This window comes from Rhipicephalus microplus, chromosome 4, assembly GCF_043290135.1.
Source record: "Rhipicephalus microplus isolate Deutch F79 chromosome 4, USDA_Rmic, whole genome shotgun sequence".
NCBI classification, from domain to species: Eukaryota; Metazoa; Arthropoda; class Arachnida; order Ixodida; family Ixodidae; genus Rhipicephalus; species Rhipicephalus microplus.
This window is the reverse complement of record NC_134703.1, coordinates 157141480-157163827: the sequence shown is the minus strand read 5'-3', so window position 1 is coordinate 157163827 and position 22348 is coordinate 157141480. Positions and strand designations below refer to the sequence as shown.

Genomic DNA, 22348 nt, shown 5'->3' with positions numbered 1-22348 from the left:
ACTTCATCGTCACCATCTTGCAAGCATTGCTGGCACACTTCCGACCACGATACTTACTACAGAACACTGTTTACTAAGGCCAAGGGCTGAGATAGCCTTAAATGTCTCATCAAGCGCGAAATATATTTGTCGTCGTCCCACTTCGGTAGCGTAAGAGACGTGCTGCACAAAATATACTTCTATAGGTAGTGCACTCGCTTTCACTGTCTGATGAGCACTTCATCAACTTGACTTCCGCGTAAGTTAATGAAAAATAGCGCAAAGTATGGCTGCTGAAGCTGGCCCGACAGTCCCGACATGGATGTGGTACGGTTTAACCAAGGGTCGACATTAGAGACCAAATCAAGTTCTTATCACAATACCATCCTGCTTACACTGGCAGTGGCCGAAATGGAGTCATCTGTGTGACGTTAACAGCAGAACTGCCAAGGGCAGAGCATTGAATTAAGTTCTTGATAGAATGTATGTAAATTTAGTGATACGTTAGTTGAAAGCTTTCTCACAAGTATTTTTGTTCATTTTGCAAAACAATCACAACGCGACAGCGATATCCGTCTGCTCACGCACACATGCACGCACAAGCGCGCATACACACAGGCTCACATGCACTCAAACACACACACAAATAAACGCACGCAGACTATAACCTTCCTAATAGCTAGCGTGTATTTGCCCTCGTGCTGCAATTCTTATTGAAAACAACTCAACTTCTCTCTCACAGACAGCGGTACTTTTTAGAGCGAAAGCTGCTATGAGGTCACAACTTCGTCACGCGCAGTTCTCCACCGCCGCTGCCGGTGTCCATAACTACATCGCTCGAAATAAGGAAAACAGATCTACCACTAAAGACACAGTGGGGCTCAAAACCCGGGTCTGCTCTGTACCAGCCCAGTATTCTACCACTGCACTACGGCGGTGCTTGTGACTTGTTCGCAAACCTAGCACCGAAGACAGCGGGGCTTGATCCGGGTCCGCTGGGTGGCAGCTTCTGTCAGTATTCTACCACTGAGCTGGGTGTCAGTATTCTACCACTGATCTACGCTGGTTTTTTAAAGACGATAGTCTGTCTTGGGGACCTTCGACGATAAAAATTTGGCCTGTCTGTCTGTCTGTCTGTCTGTCTGTCTGTCTGTCTGTCTGTCTGTACATTTCTCTGTTTATCCACAGTTACCGCAAACCGGGTACTACAGACAGCACCAGCCGATACCCTGAACGGCCGACCCCATCCGCAGCGCCCACCAATGTTGCTCGAGAATTAGCGTTCATACGTGTGTGATTGTCAATGAAAAATCAATTATTGCGCATATGTGAGGCACCATAACAACACGTATATATTCTGAATCTTCGTCTTTTACTAGAAAAGGCATACATAAGTAATTCTAAGGACCGTAGCGCTTACCACGCTGCGCTGACCATGCAACGCTCTCGAAGAAGCGAGTGTTTCCAACACATTGCTCAGACGACACGGTGGTGGCACCTACCCGTTGCCTTGCGTTCTACACCTTATCTCCTCTGAGACGGGTGCGCAAGCTCGTCTCAAGGCCACGCAATTTGTTTTAAAAAAAAACTGCCGGATGGCGCTCATGTCCCATGTGTGACTTGATACGCTCGTTTGCCTCCGCTGCGCACTCGAGGCACTCAAACGCAACGCCTCCGGAATACCGTTCACCGATTTTCTTGCACAGAACATCAAATAAATGTTTTGTTCATTTTCTCCACACGCAAGACTATCGTCTTTTGACGACATTTGCAGATTACATGCAGATACGGGGCCAAATTTTTTCTTTGTTCTACTGAGCTACGCTCGTGCTTGTGACTTGTTGGCAAACTTGCCTTGGGCAGGCTTGATGTCGGGAAAGCAATCACGTTATTACGATTTACAAATCATTTTAAAACAGCGAAACAACAACCAGTCGTCGCACAGCGTGAATACCGTAATTAGTGAGCCGTCCAGTGCTTCAACCCATTACAAAATCTTGCTCTTGTTCACGTATTAACTGTGGCACATACCCACTTCAGCCATAAAAACTCATCGTCCTCACCCACTGCATGAACAATTAGCATGAAATTCTTTGCAAGTGTTTAGCGGATCAGGCCTCTCAGAAGAATGACAAAAATAGCATAGCAAATGCCGGCCCACTACCGAATAGTTTATTATTATGCCGTAGTGGGTGTCAAGCAAGTGTGCTTGCAGTAGTTACCCAATGAGTGTTTTGAGAAGGCTTTGAAAGGCCGCTCTTCTAGCTTTCGCTGTGACTGTGCTGCACCTACCGCGCAGGCCTGGCGTCATTTTTTTTTCTGAACCAAAGATGCCCATGCCGACAACACTGACGCTGCCGATACCAGCATTTCAGTGAAACGAGCCCTTTACTGCTGTCGCGTCAGAATGCGACCACTCTCCAGCCCTACATTTGCTGATGCCAGAGCATTTATATTACAAAAACACTGTTAGCAAATAAATGCATATAAATTTAGTAAATTAGTTTCATTGACGCAGTGTTACAGTGCTATAATTTATTGAAATTCACGTGGATGTGTATACCAAGCGTAATCAACAAGTTAGGGCGCTCCGCAGCAGTAACCTCCCACAGTCGGATCAGAATTGCTCCTCAGTGGGCGCCTTTCACCCACCCATCGTGATCGACATCTGTTGCATCAAAAAAAAACAGCCCATGTGGCGAACAAAATCTGGAGACAGCGCCCGGCGCAGCGTCATCACCTAACTTATTCTTACACCGTGGTTGTGAGCGAAAAATTGTCATCTCGTGCGTGACCAAGAAGTCGAGAAACATGGAATTAGAATTTAAAAAAAACTCAAAGTTTCAGTGAGGATCAAACCCGGGTAGCTAGAGTGTCACGCAGGTGTTCTGCCTCAGAACCACGTGACCACTTGAAAAAAAAAAGGTGCATGATATACAAACGCTCATATTCTTTATGCTTGATTTACAATACAACATTTATTATCACAGTAATAAAGCGTGGTACAAGCGAACATTGCGATCGAACGGCTCAAGACCTCAAAAAGACAGAGTTTCATTGTTCATTACCCGTAAAACACCCTCAACATTCAAAATTTGGTGGGACAAGGTGAAGGCTAGAGCACTTTTGGCTACAGGCCTGCCGTGCAGTAAATGTTAAAAAATCACCTACCAAAAAAGCCTAACGTCCATATGCTTTGAGTGCAGATCACTTGTATTGTGGTTGGTGGCTGTACATATCTTGATTTCTTCAGTAGGTGGACCCCAAATTTTCAAATTTTCAAATTCAATAATCAGGCGTTCTACATTTCGCCGACTAAGAAGCTTTTCTTTATGAGCAATTGGTACGGATTTCTTTGCGGCTCCAAGCTATAAACGGGCAGTTGTCTTTTTTAGCTTTCTTCAATACATACATACATACATACATACATACATACATACATGCATACATACATACATACATACATACATACATACATACATACATACATACATACATACATACATACATACATACATACATACATACATACATACATACATACATACATACATACATACATACATACATACATACATACATACATACATACATACATACATACATACATACATACATACATACATACATACATACACCTGAAGCCATGCCTTCAGCGACATGCGTTAATCTTCGTAACTATGTCTCTTCCAAATGTGCCATATAATGGGTCGGAGGCACACCAGCCCTGAGGGCGGTGAAGCCCACACCAGCCAATTTGTCGAGAAGACTTGTAAATGCTAGTTTTTCTTTATGCCTGCTGGCGATTTTAGTATTAGGTACAAAAATTGGCTACAAAGAGTGTGAAAGAGAAATATCAACTGGATCAGAAAGCAGCCGCCAAGCCAATCCGAAATGCAGATGTTACATGGGCCTTAACGTGATGAAGAAGCAGCTCATAAGACAAAAAAAGAAAAAATAGACAGGATTATGGTGTCAGCATCTATGCTTCTGATGGAAAAATTCACGTTATTCGTGAACAATAAAACCGCGGCCTTTAGAAAAAATTAAAAAATCACTGATGATTGCGGTATAACTTGCATTGTGAGCACAGCTGTTTAGGTGTTTTTATTTAGCGATAAATCGAAACAAGCTATTCAAGCGAAACATGTGTGCCTGTACAGTTGAATATCACTGTTTAATTTACACACCTCTTGTTCGAAAAACATGTCCGACAGTCTTTCTTTTTGTAATAAAGGAAGCTTTGTGGTAGGTGAAGTGAGTAGAGATATGTTCCATTTGCTGCACCTGGTAAACTTGGTGGGCGAGGCCACTCGGTTCTCGAAGACGAGGTTCATGCAAGTGTATTCGAAGTCGTCCTATCAGGGGTGAGTTAACGATAGATAGGACGAATCATTTTCGTAAGTAAGCGGTAGGGAGCTCTAGTTTCAATTTATGGCAGCATAGAATTAACCCACGTCTAACAATGGTGTGGTTTCGCGAGTTATTAATGCTAGGCGCAGGAAGTGCAAGGCGTCTTTGGTTAATACGGGGGATGAGAAGTACACAGCCGCTACTATAAAGGCATTGTCAATCTTTGCCGTATACAGTTCAACTTCATCTGAGATACTAAATTATTTTATGATTACAGTCAGCATACCCGTCCGCAAGCAGATAAACAATCTTGCTGCTCAATGTCTGTGAGCACCACAACCGTACTTGTAGGTAAAGGGACACTTAAATTAACTATTAAGTAGACGTTGAGTGTTGAAATGGCGGTTCTGAAACCTCGCAGTGTTATTTTTGAAATAAAATCCCATTTTAGTGGTCTGCATCGGGTTAGTGCACTTCAAGTTACCCGCCATAAGAAGCGTACCAACCGGACCGACTCACGTCACTGTAGCCGTGCCCAACGTTGCCCGGCTTTACTACGCTAGTAGAAGCAGACGTAAAGCAGCCGGAGCTGCAGCAGCAACAATGGCTATTGAATAATTTCCCACCATTGACTCCAAAATTGCAGACGTTTTTGGCCGAACTGCTCCTCGCTAGATGGCATCACCTGTTCAGTGTAACTACGCAAAAATTGAAATTTTCAATCACTCGCCCCATTTTTCATAGTCTGGCGGGGTTTTGTTTCATGAATCAAAGAGAAACGAACAAGCAGCATTTTATTGTGCATCTTGATGCATGGAGGGTTCTTTATTCAGTGCCGATAGATTGATTACTAGTAACTAATGGTAGGCGATCTATCTGATGTCATCGGGATCATTTCGAAAATGACCTACTGCGGCGCATGTGTTCTTGTGCATTTACCTTAATTTCTCGGTAAGTAGGGCACTCTTGTTGATAATATTGTTGATTTAGATGTGGTCATTCTTTGTGCTTTCACTCTGACGTAAATTGTTATTTGACTTTAGTATACCTTCAACGACTTCAAGGGTTGTTAGTCATCTAGGTTTCTATTCTATCCAGGTTTCAGCAAGGTAATGTACAGAGACATGTTGAAGATTAGCATCGTGATGTATGGTCTTGGCATGTGTGGCAAAGGGAGAGAAGAATGATTTCAGATACCGATAGGTGTGACTGTTCAATGATATTTTAGTACTTATCAGTGGCGGTTTCCAGTTTCTGAGACTTCAACGAATGAAACTCATCGGCTGAAGTTCAGTCCATATTGGGATCCCCGCGGTCGAATTCGCAGTCGTGGCATCGGTGAGACAAAGCCTGTTGACGTCTGTAGCGCGACTCTGTGCTATTCATACCAGTTTTATTCTTATCTTATTAACGTGGTTCATACTTCCTTTTCGTTTGGCCCTTGCACCTGCAGTACATGGTAGTGAGGCTTGCCCGATTCCTGTTGTACGTACTCCTTCACGTGGATGCGCCCCCGACGGCAACTGGCGCCTAAGTGGTGCGCTCTAATAGTTACATTGATCTGAGTCGAAACCAAACATATGCTTTGTGCGCCGCAAACAGTTCTTCTTTCACAGAGCCAGTCACGACAGTGCTGATAATTTCTAAAAAAATTAAAATACGTCTAACTTCATTTACTTAACGTGGAGAAGTGAGATGAAACAGCTAAGTGTTCTCCACCGCTTCTTGCCTCAATTTATACATAAAGGATCCAACGAAAGCCGCTAACGTGCAAACACGACTTCGCTTGTTCTAAGCTCTGCAACTTTTATTGTCCGCTCGCGCTTGAGTTGCGCGGCAGTTCGATCAGAACAACCTTGTCGTTACCGTTTGCCTGTCAATTGCCACTGACGCTCCCATTGGGTAGCTGCTACTGCGGAGGCGGAGTGCACACGGCTTCACCTATGGTCTAACTCTCGAGAAAAGTGGCTCCGGTTTCTCGACGATTGGTCTCCTGCCAGCAAACAAATGTTGATATTCGTCATATTGCATATGCAGAACGTAGTCTGCAGGACATTCGGGATAGTAATGAATTGCTTAGGCATTTCTAGTGAACCGAAGAAAAGTATTGGCAATCGTCTAATCTTGTGGCACGTACACGCAAGGCTAGTTGTAAAGTAGGGCATCGGTACGGGCCTGTGGGTATACCATACTGAACCCACGTACGTCTCAGACGGTGGTGAACCACAAAGAACCCGCGGAGACGAGCACTGTATTCGTTAGTCTTTTTCGGTCTTTTGTCCTTTCGTCTCTTTGTACGCTTTACGCCAACTTCAATATAGACAGCTTTTTTTTTTTAGTGCTCGAAATATAAAGTACAAGAGAGAGGCCCATTTCTGCGGCAGTAACCCGCTGGATGTTGAGAACCACATTGCACCGAAAACATAATAAAAAACATCAGCCGTAAACAGCTTCGGCAGGGGCGACGCACGACTAGGCGCGTGGAATTGTGTTAGCATGAGCGTAGAATCAAACGAGGCCTCAAAACATACGAACACGTAAAGAGTTCGTGGTATAGGTAATCGCTGATTACAAAGCTCTAGTTTGAGGTGGTTAATCTGGCAACTTATTCGAAAGTACCAATGTTACGCGCCCTGAAGTTGCTTTCGTTTGGACATAGTTAAGATGGCAACAGAGAAGTGAAAGTAATCAAGCAATTAAGAAGGTGACGCGAACTGGGCACTTCTGTGCTGTGATTGCTCATTGTGGCGAAGCTCAACTGACTTTTCTTGTACTGTCTGAAGCGAGGTGGTTATAAATACACGAAAGGTGGTAACAATACACGTGCGCGCTTCCGGAACACAATAAATTCCTGTGGAAGGTCATGTATTATTTCTATCACACAATTAAATGCGTGAAAACACTGTAACGTACATAAAAACGCTGAGATATTGTGTCAGTTTATGCAATTCAGTTGTGTCTTCGCAAAACGTGGATATATTCTACAGGTAAAGCATTGGCATGAAAAAAAAAGAAACATTGAAAACATTGCCGTTTTTAACAGCTACCCTTTATTGAGTTGATAGACATGTAAGGCCCTGCTTGCACTGTCCCATGAGTGATGAAGGCAAAAATCACTTGTACACAATATGACAGGCATGACCACGCTTTGCAACACAGGGCCACGTACCAGACGACAGAGCGAGTTATCGTATCAACTTATAGCGCTCAACGTTGCCATCCCCGCCTAGAACTCCCACCCCGCTGAATTGCTATCGGTCTGAAAAACAGTTCCGAATGCATTTGCTTCCACGCCTTGGCCGTCAAAAAAGGCATTCGACTGCGAGGTTTGCGTCGTCCAGCTAGAATTGCCTTTTTCGAAATTCCCATCAGCTCTACCTACGTCTCCGATAAACGGTGTCGTTTCTTTCTCTGGTGCCGTGTCACCGAAAGGGCGGTCCGCAGACTGACGATTGGGGAACTCTGAAGAGTCGGCTTCAGAGAACGAGTCCAAGAGTCCTCGGTGCATCTCCCCCATAGAATCGGATGATGCAGGTGTATCGCTGGAGCAAACATCGTTCCACGAAGACTGCACAGACGTCCTGTGCTCTGGTACCGACAGATCCTTAGATGTGTGACCATTAGCGTCCAGCTGGGGCTGGCAGTGCACCTCGTGGCTCGAGGCCACTTGTGACGTGTCGCGAACGGGTGTCTCGGTCTTCTTACCACGAGATTTGTGGCTTTGCGGAGACATACACTCAGTGAGCTCCTTATTGATGACGCTCAAAGTGCGTGAGCATACACGGCGCAGATTGCTGATGACAGGACCGAGAGAAAACTTGCTCTTTTCAGGGCAAGGTGGTTGAGCCACCGGCGACTTGGGCTTCGTGAAGCAGCTTTGAATCTCACTTGACTTGCAGCTTGCCCTTTGGAAAGCTGACTTCAGTTTCCAGGATCCCGTACAAGAAACGTTAGCAGAGTCTGGTTGTTTGCTGTTAGATTTGCAGCGTTCTTCGAAACCATTCCCGTCGTCATCATCACTTGAATCGTCGAGGTCTTCTATAGAAAGCGGTGAAGATGACGTTGATCTGTTTAGCCCGCAAGCGTATTTGTCCTCAACAACTGCGCTAATGCTACATGGCGCGCGCTTGGAGAGTTGTTGGTCCAGCTGGTTGTTATGCAGTGGAGTGTCAAGAGAGGCGCTACTTTCGGATTGGATCACATCCGCGACGCGTGAATCTGGGGGTGAACTGCTGCTACACACTCCGGATGTACTCGCACTAAGTGTTGGTGCCGAAGAGCAGCACTCTTCCGCCTTGTTTTCCACCACGTCCACAACTTCACTCTGGTTGTCGCTGGAGTGCTCATTTTCATCGCTGGCGTCTTCTGATTCTCCTGTATTGTCTGTATCTTCTGGTACTTCAGGTTCTACGTGTGGTTTTGTCTGTGGTACGATCTTGGACACTATTTTCATGTGAATAGCTCCGAGCAAAAACGGCAGAGTGGTGGCCCTTTTCTCCTTGAAGTCGCTGTACCACGACACCAAAAGCACATGCACCCGCCTGGAAACTTCTTTGACGACCATCCATACGGCGATGAGCATGAGAAATACACAGTGACACATTACACAGTAAAGCTGCACGAGTCCGGTGATGACTTGGATCCATGAAATGGACAGCTGCCGGTGTGTGCTCTTTTCTGGAGGCCATGACTCCCCACCGCTACTGAGCGACACGTCACTGCTCATCGTGAGTTAGCCTGCGACGTGGCGAAGTGTTATCATGAAGTGAGTTACCTATAAAATAAGCATTTCACAGCTCTGAAACGCTACGTACTACAGACACGAAAACCTTACACGCCATACATTTGCTAACCGAACCCACAATGGGCATTCAGACAACAAGTATAGATGCAGCAGCTTATGGATAATTGTAACGTTAAGCTGAAAATGACTGCGTTGGGATGTGCACAACAGTACCTAATAGTGAACCCAACATCTTTTTCCAGTCCGGACATGCAAAAACAACGAGCAATTCTGTAACGCGCACAGTTGTACTAAACTTACACAAAAATATTGCTGGTTGGTGATTCATGAAAGTGCGCGAACTGCAAATTAAAAGGGACATTGTATTATCGGCGGCAAGCATGTGTGTTGACTAATATCTTGCATCTATCTCCTGTTTTTTTTTTCTCATTAAGGATTACTTAGGTCACATCCTTGTACAGATTCACCCCCTTAGCGTTATATCAATAAAAATATTCAATAGGGTCACTACCAAATATGGCTTTGAACAGAAAAGCTTTCACCAACGGGATGGGTGTGCATGTTGGTACTCCATGAATGGGGATAAATCGTCATTTATTATCTTTCTTCTGGGGTAGATACTTCTATGATACATAAAAGAGAATTCAGCATCGTGACTCACTCGCGGCAACAGGCTCATGGCAGGAACGCGGCACCTCATTGCGCTCACACATGGCGCCGCGGTGTCCGAGCGTTGCGCCGCATAGTCGCCGGGGCATTGCGGGCCAGCTCCGTCTGTGTCTCGCGGTCGTTCAGCCTCAGTTTCCAGCGCCAGAACCAGCCGAAACGGTAAACCGCGGCTGCTGGCGAGACGCGTCAGCGCGTGATCGCTGGGGTGCATTCTTCTTCTTCACTACTATATACCGAGAGTCGAAGATGTTGATCTTCCAAGGGGTTTGGAATGTTCGGCCAAGTATGATGTTTAAACATTTATTTATCTCAGCAAGGGTTAAAGGGGAAAAGGAAAGTGTACAAAATGTAGTGGAACAGAAAAAAATATAGCGAACGCTCCTTCATCGAGTGTTTAGTTTAGTGTACTTGGAAAATTGGCTGATACCCACAAATAAGATTGGCCGCACTGTCGGCTGTAAAGTGTAGTATTACACGCAATCTCGCAGCTTTGTGCTATGTATTGAGCTAGTTGTGAAGCTGTTTCATAGTTGTTCCTAGGCGCGTACATGCGCCACGACTCTATTGATTGCTTAGCTACTGTATATTATAGTCATTTTCGCTATGCAGTCATTGACTCCTCCCAATCAGCGCTGACGTCAACAAACGATGCACTAGGAAAACAGGGCCACTCTTCTATTTCGTGTGAGTTGGTATTTTGTACCAGCTGACCGCATCGCTGCTTTTGCCTGCGTTAAGACCGTTAAATGTTTTATGTAAACGAGGAAGAGAGCAGTATCGTCATCAAGATTAGTTCTGCATTCGGAATAAAGAAGAAGAAGGAACCACAGGTATATTTCTGACGACACTTGTCTAATTTTGAATGAAATTTGCATATTCATTTGATTGTGACCGGGTGAGATAAGCTCGATTGTCTGGTCTACTCAAAATTTCTGTCTTCCACTGTAGTATTACCTCACCTTTTCTCTTCTTGATTCAATCTTTAATTATTTGTTTAGTTTAATATTCCTTTTTAGTTAATTATTATTTTCTATTACATCATTAGTTTTTTGATTAAGGATAAACCTTTTAATATATATCATTTAGGATACTTCTAGATTTCATGGCCAATCCCCCATAGTGGGTATGTGCCAGTGCGAAGGGGCAACAACAACAACAACAAGGTGCCAACAAATGCTGTTAGCATTACGTATCATTTGAAAGGTTTGAAACTCCATATCGTCAATTCATGGCCGATTCCCCTGAGTAGGCAAGAGCCATAGTGGAGGCATCATCATCATCGTCGTCATTGTGAACAAATGCGACTGGAGCTGGATTCTAGCTTTCGATTGCAAGTGCTGTGAGAGGGAATTGGCCACACTTATCACCTTTGGTTTTTTATTTGCGGTAGAATTTCTTTTGCTGATTTTTCAGGAGCCATCAATGCTGATCTCCGGTCCCGGCCAGGGCTTGTCCTGGTTGGCTAGTCGTCTTTCTGAATCGGCACCACTGGAGTGTTTCCTCAAGAACGGCGTAAGCAGTTTGCCTGTCGCGCTTGTGCCCACTGAAGGCGGGGCCATTCGGTTGAGTGAAACGGAGGTGTTTCAAGAAGGGCTTCCCAACATAAGCGAGCATTTTCTGGACACCTCGGAGGTGAGGCGTTTCGGCAAGACTGGCATACTATGTAGGTCTTCAAATATTCAATGCTTAACGGACTTACTTGGTGCCGCGAGATTTGCGTTCATTGCTGTTTGCGCTTTTATCCCCCTCATCTTGCTTGCGTGAAGGACATTGTTCGCGGTATTTCAACTAACATTAGTCCTGAAGCATTCTTTAAGATAGTCTCTCCGGCTGGCGTGATATCTTTTACAGGTTCACCAGACCTATAGGTCATACGCGAGTCCCTACTGAAAGCGTCATTGTCACTTTTGCCGGTCTCACACGCCCCTCTGAGCTGAACGCCTGGCCTTTTTATTTCATGTAGAGGCATTGACACCTCGCCCACTGTCATGCCGTAACTGCTGGCGATTTCGACATAGCGCTAATGCTTGCAGGCCCTCATTGAGATGTGTGAATCGCGGTAGGGAACATGTCGCATCAAATTGTCAGGTAGACAACTGCAGGTGTTGCCTATGTGATGGAGCACACAAAGTCACAGTAACTTCCCTGCTCAAACACGTGAAACACAAATTCTGGATATAGGGGAGAAACGTCGTTGTGCTCGTTCTGAGGCAACATCCTTCATTAAAGAGCTTGAGGTGGGGTACGCTACTACTACGTCCCACCAGTGTGGGTCCATAAAAGCGACAGGTCACTTCCGCAGTGTCGATGGCGATAGATAAGGCCATGCCGATGATTATAGAATGGCTTTTCAACACTTTTGCTAAAGGTCTGACTGAGATGCTCGCCGCCAGGTTAAACAGCCTCATTCCCTCCTTCGCTGCACACACTGTCATGGTCCAGGGTGAAGCTGGGCACCTCGACAAGAAACAAAACAATCGGTTTAAAAAGATGTTCCCCCAGAAACGCTCATCAGGTCTCAGTCGCCGACCAATGTGGGGCCCAGTGGGTCATGTGGGGCTCAGTGGGACATGAGGCTTGGTAATATCATTCATAAACGAGGCAGTGCTCTATTGTCGCCAACCAGTTCGCCAATGTCGAAACCTAAAGAAAGGTACTACTGATAGCAAAAACGAGCAGGAAGTTTTGCGTTGTGCAGTTGAGTCAACTTTGTTAAGTCCATCATAGCGCCTGTAAAAGTCCTCCAGTGGAATTACCGTTCCGTATCTTCCGCTTGCACAGATTTTATTCATCTCAAATCCTAATATAATTTTACTTCAAGAGTCTTGGCTTTCAGTGAACCAAACATTTACTCTGGTATTTTTTCAACTTTTAGACTGGGTCGGCCAGTTTGGGGGGGGGGGGGTGGATTCTTGAACCTAATATCTTCAAAATTGTATGATCATGTTACTGTAACTTTTGAACATATATGTCCGAATTGTGAACTGTTAGGAATGGATTCTTTGTTACCCGACTCCAATAGGATTGCAGTGAATAATGCGTACTTTCCAAAGGAGTAAGACGCACAGATCACCTAGATTGTGTCAACGAGAATTCTTCTTCAAATTCAATTTCATTGGTAGGGGATATTAACTCGCATCACACTTTTCGGGGATTTAAAATAGATGGCTGTGGCAAAGGATTGTGAAATTGGTTGCAGGATAATATTTTTTGTTGTGATAGCTCTGGACAAGTGACCTTTCAACACGGGATGAGATCATCAACATTACACTTGACTTTTTCGTGTGGCCAGTTTGTAATTTCATCGTGGAAAACGTTTGATAATGGGACGAATAGTCATCATGTGCTGATTACCTATAAAATAATGCTACCACACCTCACCTCTGGTATCTGGAAACAACAGTTCATGAACTATAAAATTTATAAAACTTTTAAATTCCGCGCTTTCGTCATTGATAGGACGTGTAGGACAGCAACGAGCTGTTTCAGTAATAGCGTGTCTAAGTGACTCTGTTCAGCCGGCAGAGTTTTCTGTTAAGTATTGAAGCACTTCGTCAAATTAGGCTTGGTGGAATGAAGATTGCACGCTTGCGTATAGGCGACGTAAAGCTGCTTCGGAACGTTCATGCTACAACCATACTACTAAAAATTGGGTGTACTAAAATTCCACTCCACGCTGTTTAAGCATACAGTCGCTATAGCTAAAGGTAAACACAAACCTGACTTACATTCCTGTTTATCGGAACCTGATAAAAGATTTGCCCTGTACAGGTTTGTACGGAACAAAAAATCGACCCAGGTACCAGCATATTCACATTCAGTAGTGCTGTCTCCTAAACAGGGAACCGATTTGTTGGGGGACATCGCGAAAGGACTTGAAGTGCGTTTCGCTTCGTTATGATTGAGACCTATGACATTCAAAAGCTCAACCTCGGAATTCAGGACGTCACTATGGCGGAACTGGCAGATGTCATACAAACTGTAAATCAAGCTGCTCCCGGTGCGGAACAGATTACAAATTCTATGATTAAATTGATGTTTAATTTTAACCCCGATGAGCTTTTGAATATTGTTAACTGCTCCTTACAGCATACGTGGATTGCAAGCGAATGAAAAATTGCTGAAGTTGTGTTACTGCGAAAAAAGCAAAGCCTCGGATATGTCCTGGATAACATTCGGTCAATTTAGCTTACATCAATCTTAGTTAAAATAAATGAAAATATTCTTCATAACAAGCTGAGTGCATTCATCGCTCTTCAGGGCATTCTTTCGCCAAGGCAAGTTGGCTTTAGACAGGGGTGCTTAATATGGACAGCTCATGTTTATTTAGAAAGCCGAATTCACCTTGCAAAAGCATCTGGTGAGCTTTCTGCATTAGTCACATTAGATATTGCAAAAACCTACGGTAGTGTAGAACACAGTACATTTTTTTCAAGATTAGTGGACTGGGATGTGCCCAAGTGGATTATATCTTAGGTTCAGAAGTTTCTGTTTGAGAGAGAATTCTTTCTTTGCTACGAGGGAATTACTTCTGCCTCAAATAAGAAAACAAGAGGTGTTCCGCAAAGATCAGTTCTGTCAGCTCTTTTATATAATATCTTATTATCATCCATTCCCGTTCATAAAACTTTTTCTCTTTACGTCTATGCCGATGATATTGCCTTTTTTTCTCGTCATCCCGAGATATCAATACTTTGTATCAAATCTTACAGTCATATTTGAGTGAACTCGAGGTATGACTTGGCGGACTGTCTTTTTCGCTTAATGTTAGCAAATGTACTCTGCTTGTATTTCCTCTATTCGTTCCCGTATTTATTTCACTGCATTATCGAAATTATCCGATTCAACAAGTAACGGCACTTAAATACCTTGACATTTTTTACGTGTAAATTTAAATTGGCAGCAACAAATAGAATCAAACACCCATAAAGCAGAAAGCGCCTCACTACTGCTACGCCAGTTTTGCAATAATAATTCAGGAATGCGCAAGAATACGTTACTTAAGATAGACAAACTTTACGTACGCTCAATTCTGGAGTTCGGTTGCGCTCTGTTTTTCGGAAGTGCTGAGTACAAATTAAGACCTCTTATATTGCTAGAAAGACTTGCTTTGCGGCTGTGCCTCGGGCTGCCTCGGTGCGTTGTGAATAGCGTGCTTTATTTGAAAGCTCGAATCATCCCACTTGATGCAAGATTTCGACAGCTTACCGGGCAAAATTATTTTTTTAAACTCTACAATGCGCCCCTCTCCTGCTCACAGACAGTTTTCATCAAATATCTAGTTTTTTTTTCTTTAAGCACCCGTGGTGTTGTTATCAAAGACCCCAAGTCATTTTCGTTGAGTCTCTGTTATCAAATCTTCACGTTGATTGATTGATATGTGGGGTTTAACGTCCCAAAACCACCATATGATTATGAGGGATGCCGTAAAGAAGAGATACGGAAATTTCGACCACCTGGGGTTCTTCAAGGTGCACCCAAATCTGAGCACACGGGCCTACAAGATTTCCGCCTCCATCGGAAACGCAGCCGCCGCAGCCGGGATAAAAAATCACGTTTCCCTCCAGAATTTAACTCCCCGAACCCTACGCTCGGTTCCAGTTGACTCAATTTTTGTTGTATCTTTTTTTTTCAAAAAAACGCCAAGTTACTTCCAAATCATGTTCTGGAGGGCCTCCTTCAAGACCATTTCCTCCATTTTCCTAATTAGGTAGTAATTTTGACGGATGCAACGCAAAATCTTCAGACGGCTAGAATAGATATTTTTTCTCATCCGCTTAATTGGTCCTTTGCGCTCTGATTGCCTGACTTCATGCCAGTTTATCTTGCAGAATTTCTGGCAATTACATTAGCTCGTCGAAAACGAAGTTCTAAGCAATCAAAAGCTATTATTATTTTGGGTACTTTGTCTGTTTGTACACGTTTAACGTCCGCAAAGCAGTGTCCTCTTCTCGAGATATTTCGGTCTCTCGTACCACGTAGCCTATCTGAAGTTCAGCTTTTTTGGTTCCCCGGGCATGCTGGAATTGCACTAAATGAAACTGCTGACCCCTTCGCTTCAGCATCTTTCAATTTTCCGGTGGTACTAGTAGCTCCACAGGTTTTTTTTGTTACTGCCGAACAATTCTAACGCTTGTTAATCCTAAAAATCAACGAAACATCCCTCCTACAGTTTGAAAAATTTCGGCACTTGCAATTCACATGAAACACGGCAAAATGCCTTTCCCGTAGTTGTGAGGTCACCCTCACAAGCTTTCGCTGTTGAGTTCCTTGGTTGAATTTTTATCTCCACAAATCAGGATTTTTAATAAGGAACCTATGTTCAGTTTCCAATAACACTGAAACAATAGACCAATTTCTTCTCACTTGCTGCCACTTCGCCTCTCTGCGCCGAATAATTCTTGAAAGACCGATTGGTATGCTCGGATTGGCAGTTAATACATCCAGCCTTTTATTGCTTGGAGCCAGTCAGTTCAGTGCAGACCGCAGGGCTATTCTCTCAGCGCTACATAAATTCATTCAAGTGACCGGAAGGATAAGCTGCTAGTGGTACTGACAGATATATAGAATTCTTTGTCCCCCTTCTTCACTTTTGCTCATTTGTTTTATATATTCTGGTTTATCGAATTCTTTTGCCCTTTTTCTTCCTTTCTTTAAAGGAACATTATTATTGTTCTTATCAAATCAAATTTCTCTCTTTTTTTTAGCAAGCGTTGTATAAAACTTTTCATTACAAAGTACAGTCTGGCCTATCCGGGGGATTAGCCACACTATATTTCATAATGAAAATTTTCAAGATCTTCTAGGCGACGAGGCAAGACAAGACAAGGCAAGAAAAGGTGAACGAGTGGGCTTCGCGATGAGCCCGGCGGCTCGGCCTTTTCTCACCATTTTGGTGCCGTGAAACCCGGGAGAAACGACCTTCGTAGGTGAGACAGAGCGCATTTCACAAACTTCGACCGCAGTCGTAGCCTCGATGACATTTGTGAAGCCACCGTGGGTAAAGTTGATGTGCGAGGCCTAATCACTGCTAGGACCTGGGAGCACGACTCCGCGCGGTTGCAACTGAGACTACTAGGAGCACTGATGGTCTGACGTGAGCACAGGCATAGTCTGGAGGTTCGCGAGACGGGAACCCTCACGTCTATTCAGCTCCGTCTTGACTCACCCTTCATGACGACGGCCCAATATTCACAAGCCAGTCTACGACGTATATCTCGACAATGCAGCACTGTGAGTGCAGACACCGTCTGGAGGCTCGCGAGACGGGCGCCCTCACGTCTACATCGGCTTAGTACTCACTCGCCCTTCATGACGATGGCCCGATATGCACAAGATAGTGAAGAACGACAGCCCGACAAGTGACGGATATTCGTTTTGCGAACCTTCTGCGATGGATGCCGCGTTGACTTCAACTTCGCCTCGTGACACGGTCGGACAGTGAACTCTCCCATTTCCGACACTGGACCGGATCAAGGAGGCCCTCTACGAAAGGTGGAGTCAAACACGCAAGGCCGTCACGCAGGTCATCGCAGATTTCGAACACCTTTGACATATGAACCACCCGTCAATACGTGAGTTGAAAAAATTTCACTGAATTTTGACTGAACAGTACAAGTTTCTCAGAGGGATCGATCAGGAGATTGAGGACACAGTTGACATCGATCATTACGAAGCGGAAATGAAAGAAGCAAGCTGAAGTTTATGAATGCCAGATTATTCTAGCGAGGATGAGAGCGGAGTGTAAGATTGAAGATGCACAAAAGGCTCGGCAAAGTCATATGAAATCGTTAACGCAACGAATGAGAACAGAAGCACAAAGGAATATACTCTCTCCGCCTACGTCACTACCATCTAGCCATTACGTGCCGAATAGCAATCTTGTCACACTGAAACTAGATGAGTCGGCCTCAAAAAAAAAACAGGAATATACCAGCCGTATTTAAACCAGGGTTCCAACGACAGAAAAGGCAAACCAAGAACCCAACACCGAAAAACATCCTCCAAGTCTGAAGACACCTTCTACGACTTAAGAATTCACGTCAACGGACTGTACCCACGAAGATAATGACAGAATATCTACATCAACTCAGCTGATCATGGCGGAAGGCATTTGTTTGATAGGAAACCTGGAAGCTTTTGAATATCGCAAAGGTAAACCACCAGCTCTTAAAGGTGAATGCACGCCGAAAACGACAACTCTAAACCAAATAATGTCACTGCCAGAAGTGTCTGGCGGAAGCCAGACAGGACCACTCCTTAAAGCGAGTAGAAACAGAAGGACTACCGCGAGGACACAGATGCAAGTTCCTTGTACTGCAATTAGGTTATCCTCTTCTAGGAAGCTAAAAACGTCAAGGTTGAGGGCGATACGAATAACCCATCTTACTTCAGCGAAGAAAGCCGAAAGAACGTCACTGCCATGTATAAGAGAGAGCAGACGAAGACAGAAAGAGACGGCTGGTGCTTCTGAAGTAAACAGAAGCAAAGAAAATCAATAAGACTGTCCAGAGCGAGCTACAGAATACATCGTGTAAGAGACTGCATCATCGTTGTTCATGTGAACTAAAAGTGCTCATTGAAAGTACACCATGCGGAACACGTTCAAAAGCACGCATTTGGAACAAGAATCGGAAACACCACTGGAAGAGCTGGCACAGAAGAACACTTGGAATGTCCTATATGAACTGACTTAGAACTCTCATAACTACTGACTAGTATTAATTACTACGAACCTGAGTGTGTGTTTATTGTTGTTCGTCGTCATGCGTCATTATGGAAGCGTGGAGGATGTTAGATATTTTATGTAAACAAGGAAGATGGCAGTATCCTCATCAAGACTAGTTCTGCATTCGGAATAAAGAAGAGGTCAATGGGTGGGCTAAGCAATGGGCATGGCGGCTCGTCCTTTCCACAACAAAGCCTTCTTCCAACTAACTCTCCAATATATCAACCTAAACGCCACTTATAATCTGGATTGGGCCGCTGTGGAGTACCTCCACGTCTTCAAACGTAATCTATGCAGCATGAACTTTCGCGCAGTAACGTTAAGACGACTGCCTTGTAGGAAGCCATGATTGAACGCTTGTTTCATTACATCCCCCCCACCGGTCAATCGTCTGGTAGGCATGATTCGACAGATGAGCAGTCAGTTTCAAGTACGAAAGTGCTGAGTGACTTTCTACAGCAGTTGTTGACGTTGTCACAACAGCCGATGGTTCCAGTTGAGGTCACTACGCTACCGAGCCTTTCAGCTTCGCAGCCGACCTTTAGTCGGGATGGTAGCACTTCAGCTCACCCGTGGCTTGAAGAGCTTGAGTGCACCCAAAGACAGGCCTCGTGGACACCCTCTACCATTCTCGACTTAGCGTTTGGTAAGCTCCGTGGCTTTGCTGCAAACTGAAAAAGCGAGGCGCGAAACAATATCGGCACAACAAAATTTTCAAGATTGCGTTAGAGACCCAGTTTGGGAACAAACGCAGTTGTACTGGTGCTTTTTTTTTCCGCCACCGGAAAATAATGTTTTTTTCCCGCCACCCCATCAGGGCCGGGCTTCCTACGGAAACGTCACGCCTAACCGCCGGCCATACCTTGCCAGGAAACATTTGACTGAAAATCCCGGCTAATCTTTGTCCCGGCTATTCTGAAGGCCACTCCAAATGGGGCCGGTTTCTCTGGAACACGGCTACCTAGCCGCGTAAAAGCGGACGTAATTTGACTTGATTTTTTGTCTGCGGGCGTGTAGAGTAGATGGGATTTGACTATGAGTGTACCCATCATTTCCATGGTCGCTGAACGATCGCAGCGCCACAGTCCCTTCTAGTTGATTTTAGGGAACTGTGTATGAACGCTCTTACGTTTTTTTTTTTTTTTCGTAGGTCGTTTTAAAGCTTCTCTGTCCATCTCGGGTGTTTTGTTCAATGAAAATACGTGGATATCAGCGCGACGAGCACATCCTCAGCTCTCGAAACCCACGTATGCTCCTCTGAAGTGTGTGTGCTGCGAGTATTTTGTTTCGTGAGGTTTGCGCATGTCAGTGACAGCAGTTGATTCTCAGCTGTTGGAAGACCATCTTGTTTTCCACGTTAACGTTACGCGGGCAATTGAGCGTGCCTACAGTAGTGATTGCATTTCGTGTGCGTGAACTATCGCGAGCTGCACGCTTGGGCTGCAGCAACAATGATTCATTAGCGTAATAGCATTTATGCATGTTATGTCGCGATATCAGTGGTTATTTTAGTTTTTGTGTGACGTCCATAAATTATGGATGGACAGGCCACCCTCCTGACAAATAGGTAATGCTTTTCCACGTCTCCTTAGTGATCGTCTGCGCAGTCGGAGGGAAGATGTGGTAAAGAACTAACCCAGAAATTTTAAATGTTGCATCCCTCAATAAACAAACAGCAGCTTTTAATGAAGTGATGCCATTTTTTTAGCTGGTACATAAGTTCTACAGCTGTACACACGTACACAGGTTCAATGTTGCAAATGCCGTACTGAAATACGAGAACTGTGGCAGCTAATCAAGGGTGAAACAAAGTCGGTTGCCTACGCTATCCAGCTTACTTTTGCACCTTGTGCTGATCTTGCAATTATGGAACCATTAAAAATATTGACCCAGCAATTTTCATTTTTGATCACTTTCCGTCCCACTGCTTTCTGCTTATTTCTTTAGAGCGATGCTTTCCAAAAAAAATCTGTTCAATTTGTTCTGTAGAACATGACTAATAACGGTATATCCCATAATAATTTGGTAGTCTTGGGACGTAAACATCACATATACATAAGAATTAACATTTAGAGGTCATTGTATCAGCAGTTGTGCATGCGCAAGTACTGTTATTTCAATGCATTGCAAATGTTTTACCTTGACAACTGATAAAAGGAATGTTCCTAGTTTTTTATTGGAGTCAAAACAGTGACGCTGAGACTGTGCTTGTCCCAGTGCTTGCTTAAACGAACTGACGACTGATTTTTTTCGACCCAGTTTTTTCTGGCGCGAGAGAAAGCTCATCCTTCATAATGTTCGTAGCTGCCATAGTTAATCTCAAAAACGCTTAGTTATCTTGAAAGCAGTATTTTTTCGGTCTGAAATGTTCTGAACACTAACGTGCCCTTTTGTCTACCAACGCTGCAGAGAGTTTATAGCGATGCCAGTAGCCCTTCTGGTGACCTGTGCATGCTGTCGTACTGCTTTCGCAGGATTTTCTGTAACTATGCTTAACCACATTTATTCTGTGCTTCAAAAGTAATTTTGAAAGTAACACGCCGTCGCAATGAGATGATGCGGCTTTTTACAGCTTCTATGTAATTGTACCTCGTTGCGTGCGCCTGCGCCCAACGTTGTTGTGCCTATGTCGTGGATCGCTTGCCACGTCGTCGTTACTCTCTCAAAATTTGTGAGGTTTAACGTCCCAAAACCACCATATGAATATGGGAGACGCCGTAGTAGATAGCTCCGAAACTTTTGACCACAGGGGGTTTTAATCGGGGGTTTTAATCCCGGCTGCGGCAGCTGCATTTCCAATGGAGGCGAAAATGCTGTAAGCCCGTGTGCTCAGATTTGGGCGCACGGTAAAGAACCCCAGGTGGTCGGAATTTCCGGAGCCTTCCACTACGGCGTCTACCATGTTCGGAAGGTAGTTTTAGGATGTTAAACCACACATATGAATCGATCAAATGAGAGGGCTGCTCGACTAATTGAAGCTTCTACCATCAGGTGGCGCCACAGGCTATTTTCGCAATTTTCGCTGAAAAAAAATAAAAATTTAACTCCACTTCTCACGACGAAATTTGGTTGGTTTGAGTCTTTATGAGGGACAATTTCTTCATCCGAGCAGTCATCTCATTTTATGCTCTGAACAATTGTCGGTACTTTTAGGTGCCGGGAGATCTATATATGATATTCTGATTAAAGTAGGCTGTGGAGTACTGGAAAAGGTTGCCGTAGTAGACCATCTTGTAAAAAACAAAATCAGGTAGGCGAATAAATTTTGCTGCTTTGCCAGAAAGTTTTTCTGAAAAAATTCATCAAACAAAGAAGTCTACTAGGCATTTACCATTAATGTTTTACTCGAAGATATGGTCCGACTTTTTTACTGCACATTTCTATTTTTGAAACGCATAAAACGATGCCATATTGATATGGTGCTTACTGAAAAATCACGCAAAGCTTTGCACTTAGTGAGCAAAGCGTAGATAACATTGTTGTGCTTGTGATATGCAGATAAACATTGCAAAGAAAAAAGTACAGGTTAGCTAGTTCACGTTTTTTTACCATGTTTTAACACAAGGTAAAGGAACAATAGATGATGGCTTATATGCGTGGCTAATCATTGTTCTTTAAAATGTGCTTTTATAAAAAAGGTATTAGGTTCATTCTCGAAATATACTGTTAGTTCTGCTGAATAGCTTAAACCTGGGACTTCATAATACAAAACCAATGTTTATTATAGGAGACACAATAAAGCAAACATTTTTTACTGGTTACTGTGCATTTGAATCAACTTGTTACTGTGCATTTAAGTTATTACTGTGGTTACTGTGCATTTAAATAAACTAAAAGCCATAGCAGAACCTAATTATTTCTATTAGTGTTTCACT

The 22348-nt window shown here is 44.0% G+C and overlaps 1 protein-coding gene across 1 annotated transcript; it reads right to left on the bottom strand.

Annotated features, from left to right (window-relative positions):
* Nucleotides 1–7379: 7379 nt before the first annotated feature.
* On the bottom strand, nt 7380–9939 carry LOC142814052 (uncharacterized). The gene is made up of 2 exons (XM_075891995.1): nt 9738–9939; nt 7380–9069 (listed from the first exon to the last, which is right to left on the bottom strand). Exon 2 carries the CDS (start codon nt 9056–9058, stop codon nt 7559–7561), a length of 1500 nt encoding a protein of 499 aa, XP_075748110.1. The 5' UTR covers nt 9059–9069; nt 9738–9939; the 3' UTR covers nt 7380–7558.
* Nucleotides 9940–22348: the final 12409 nt, after the last annotated feature.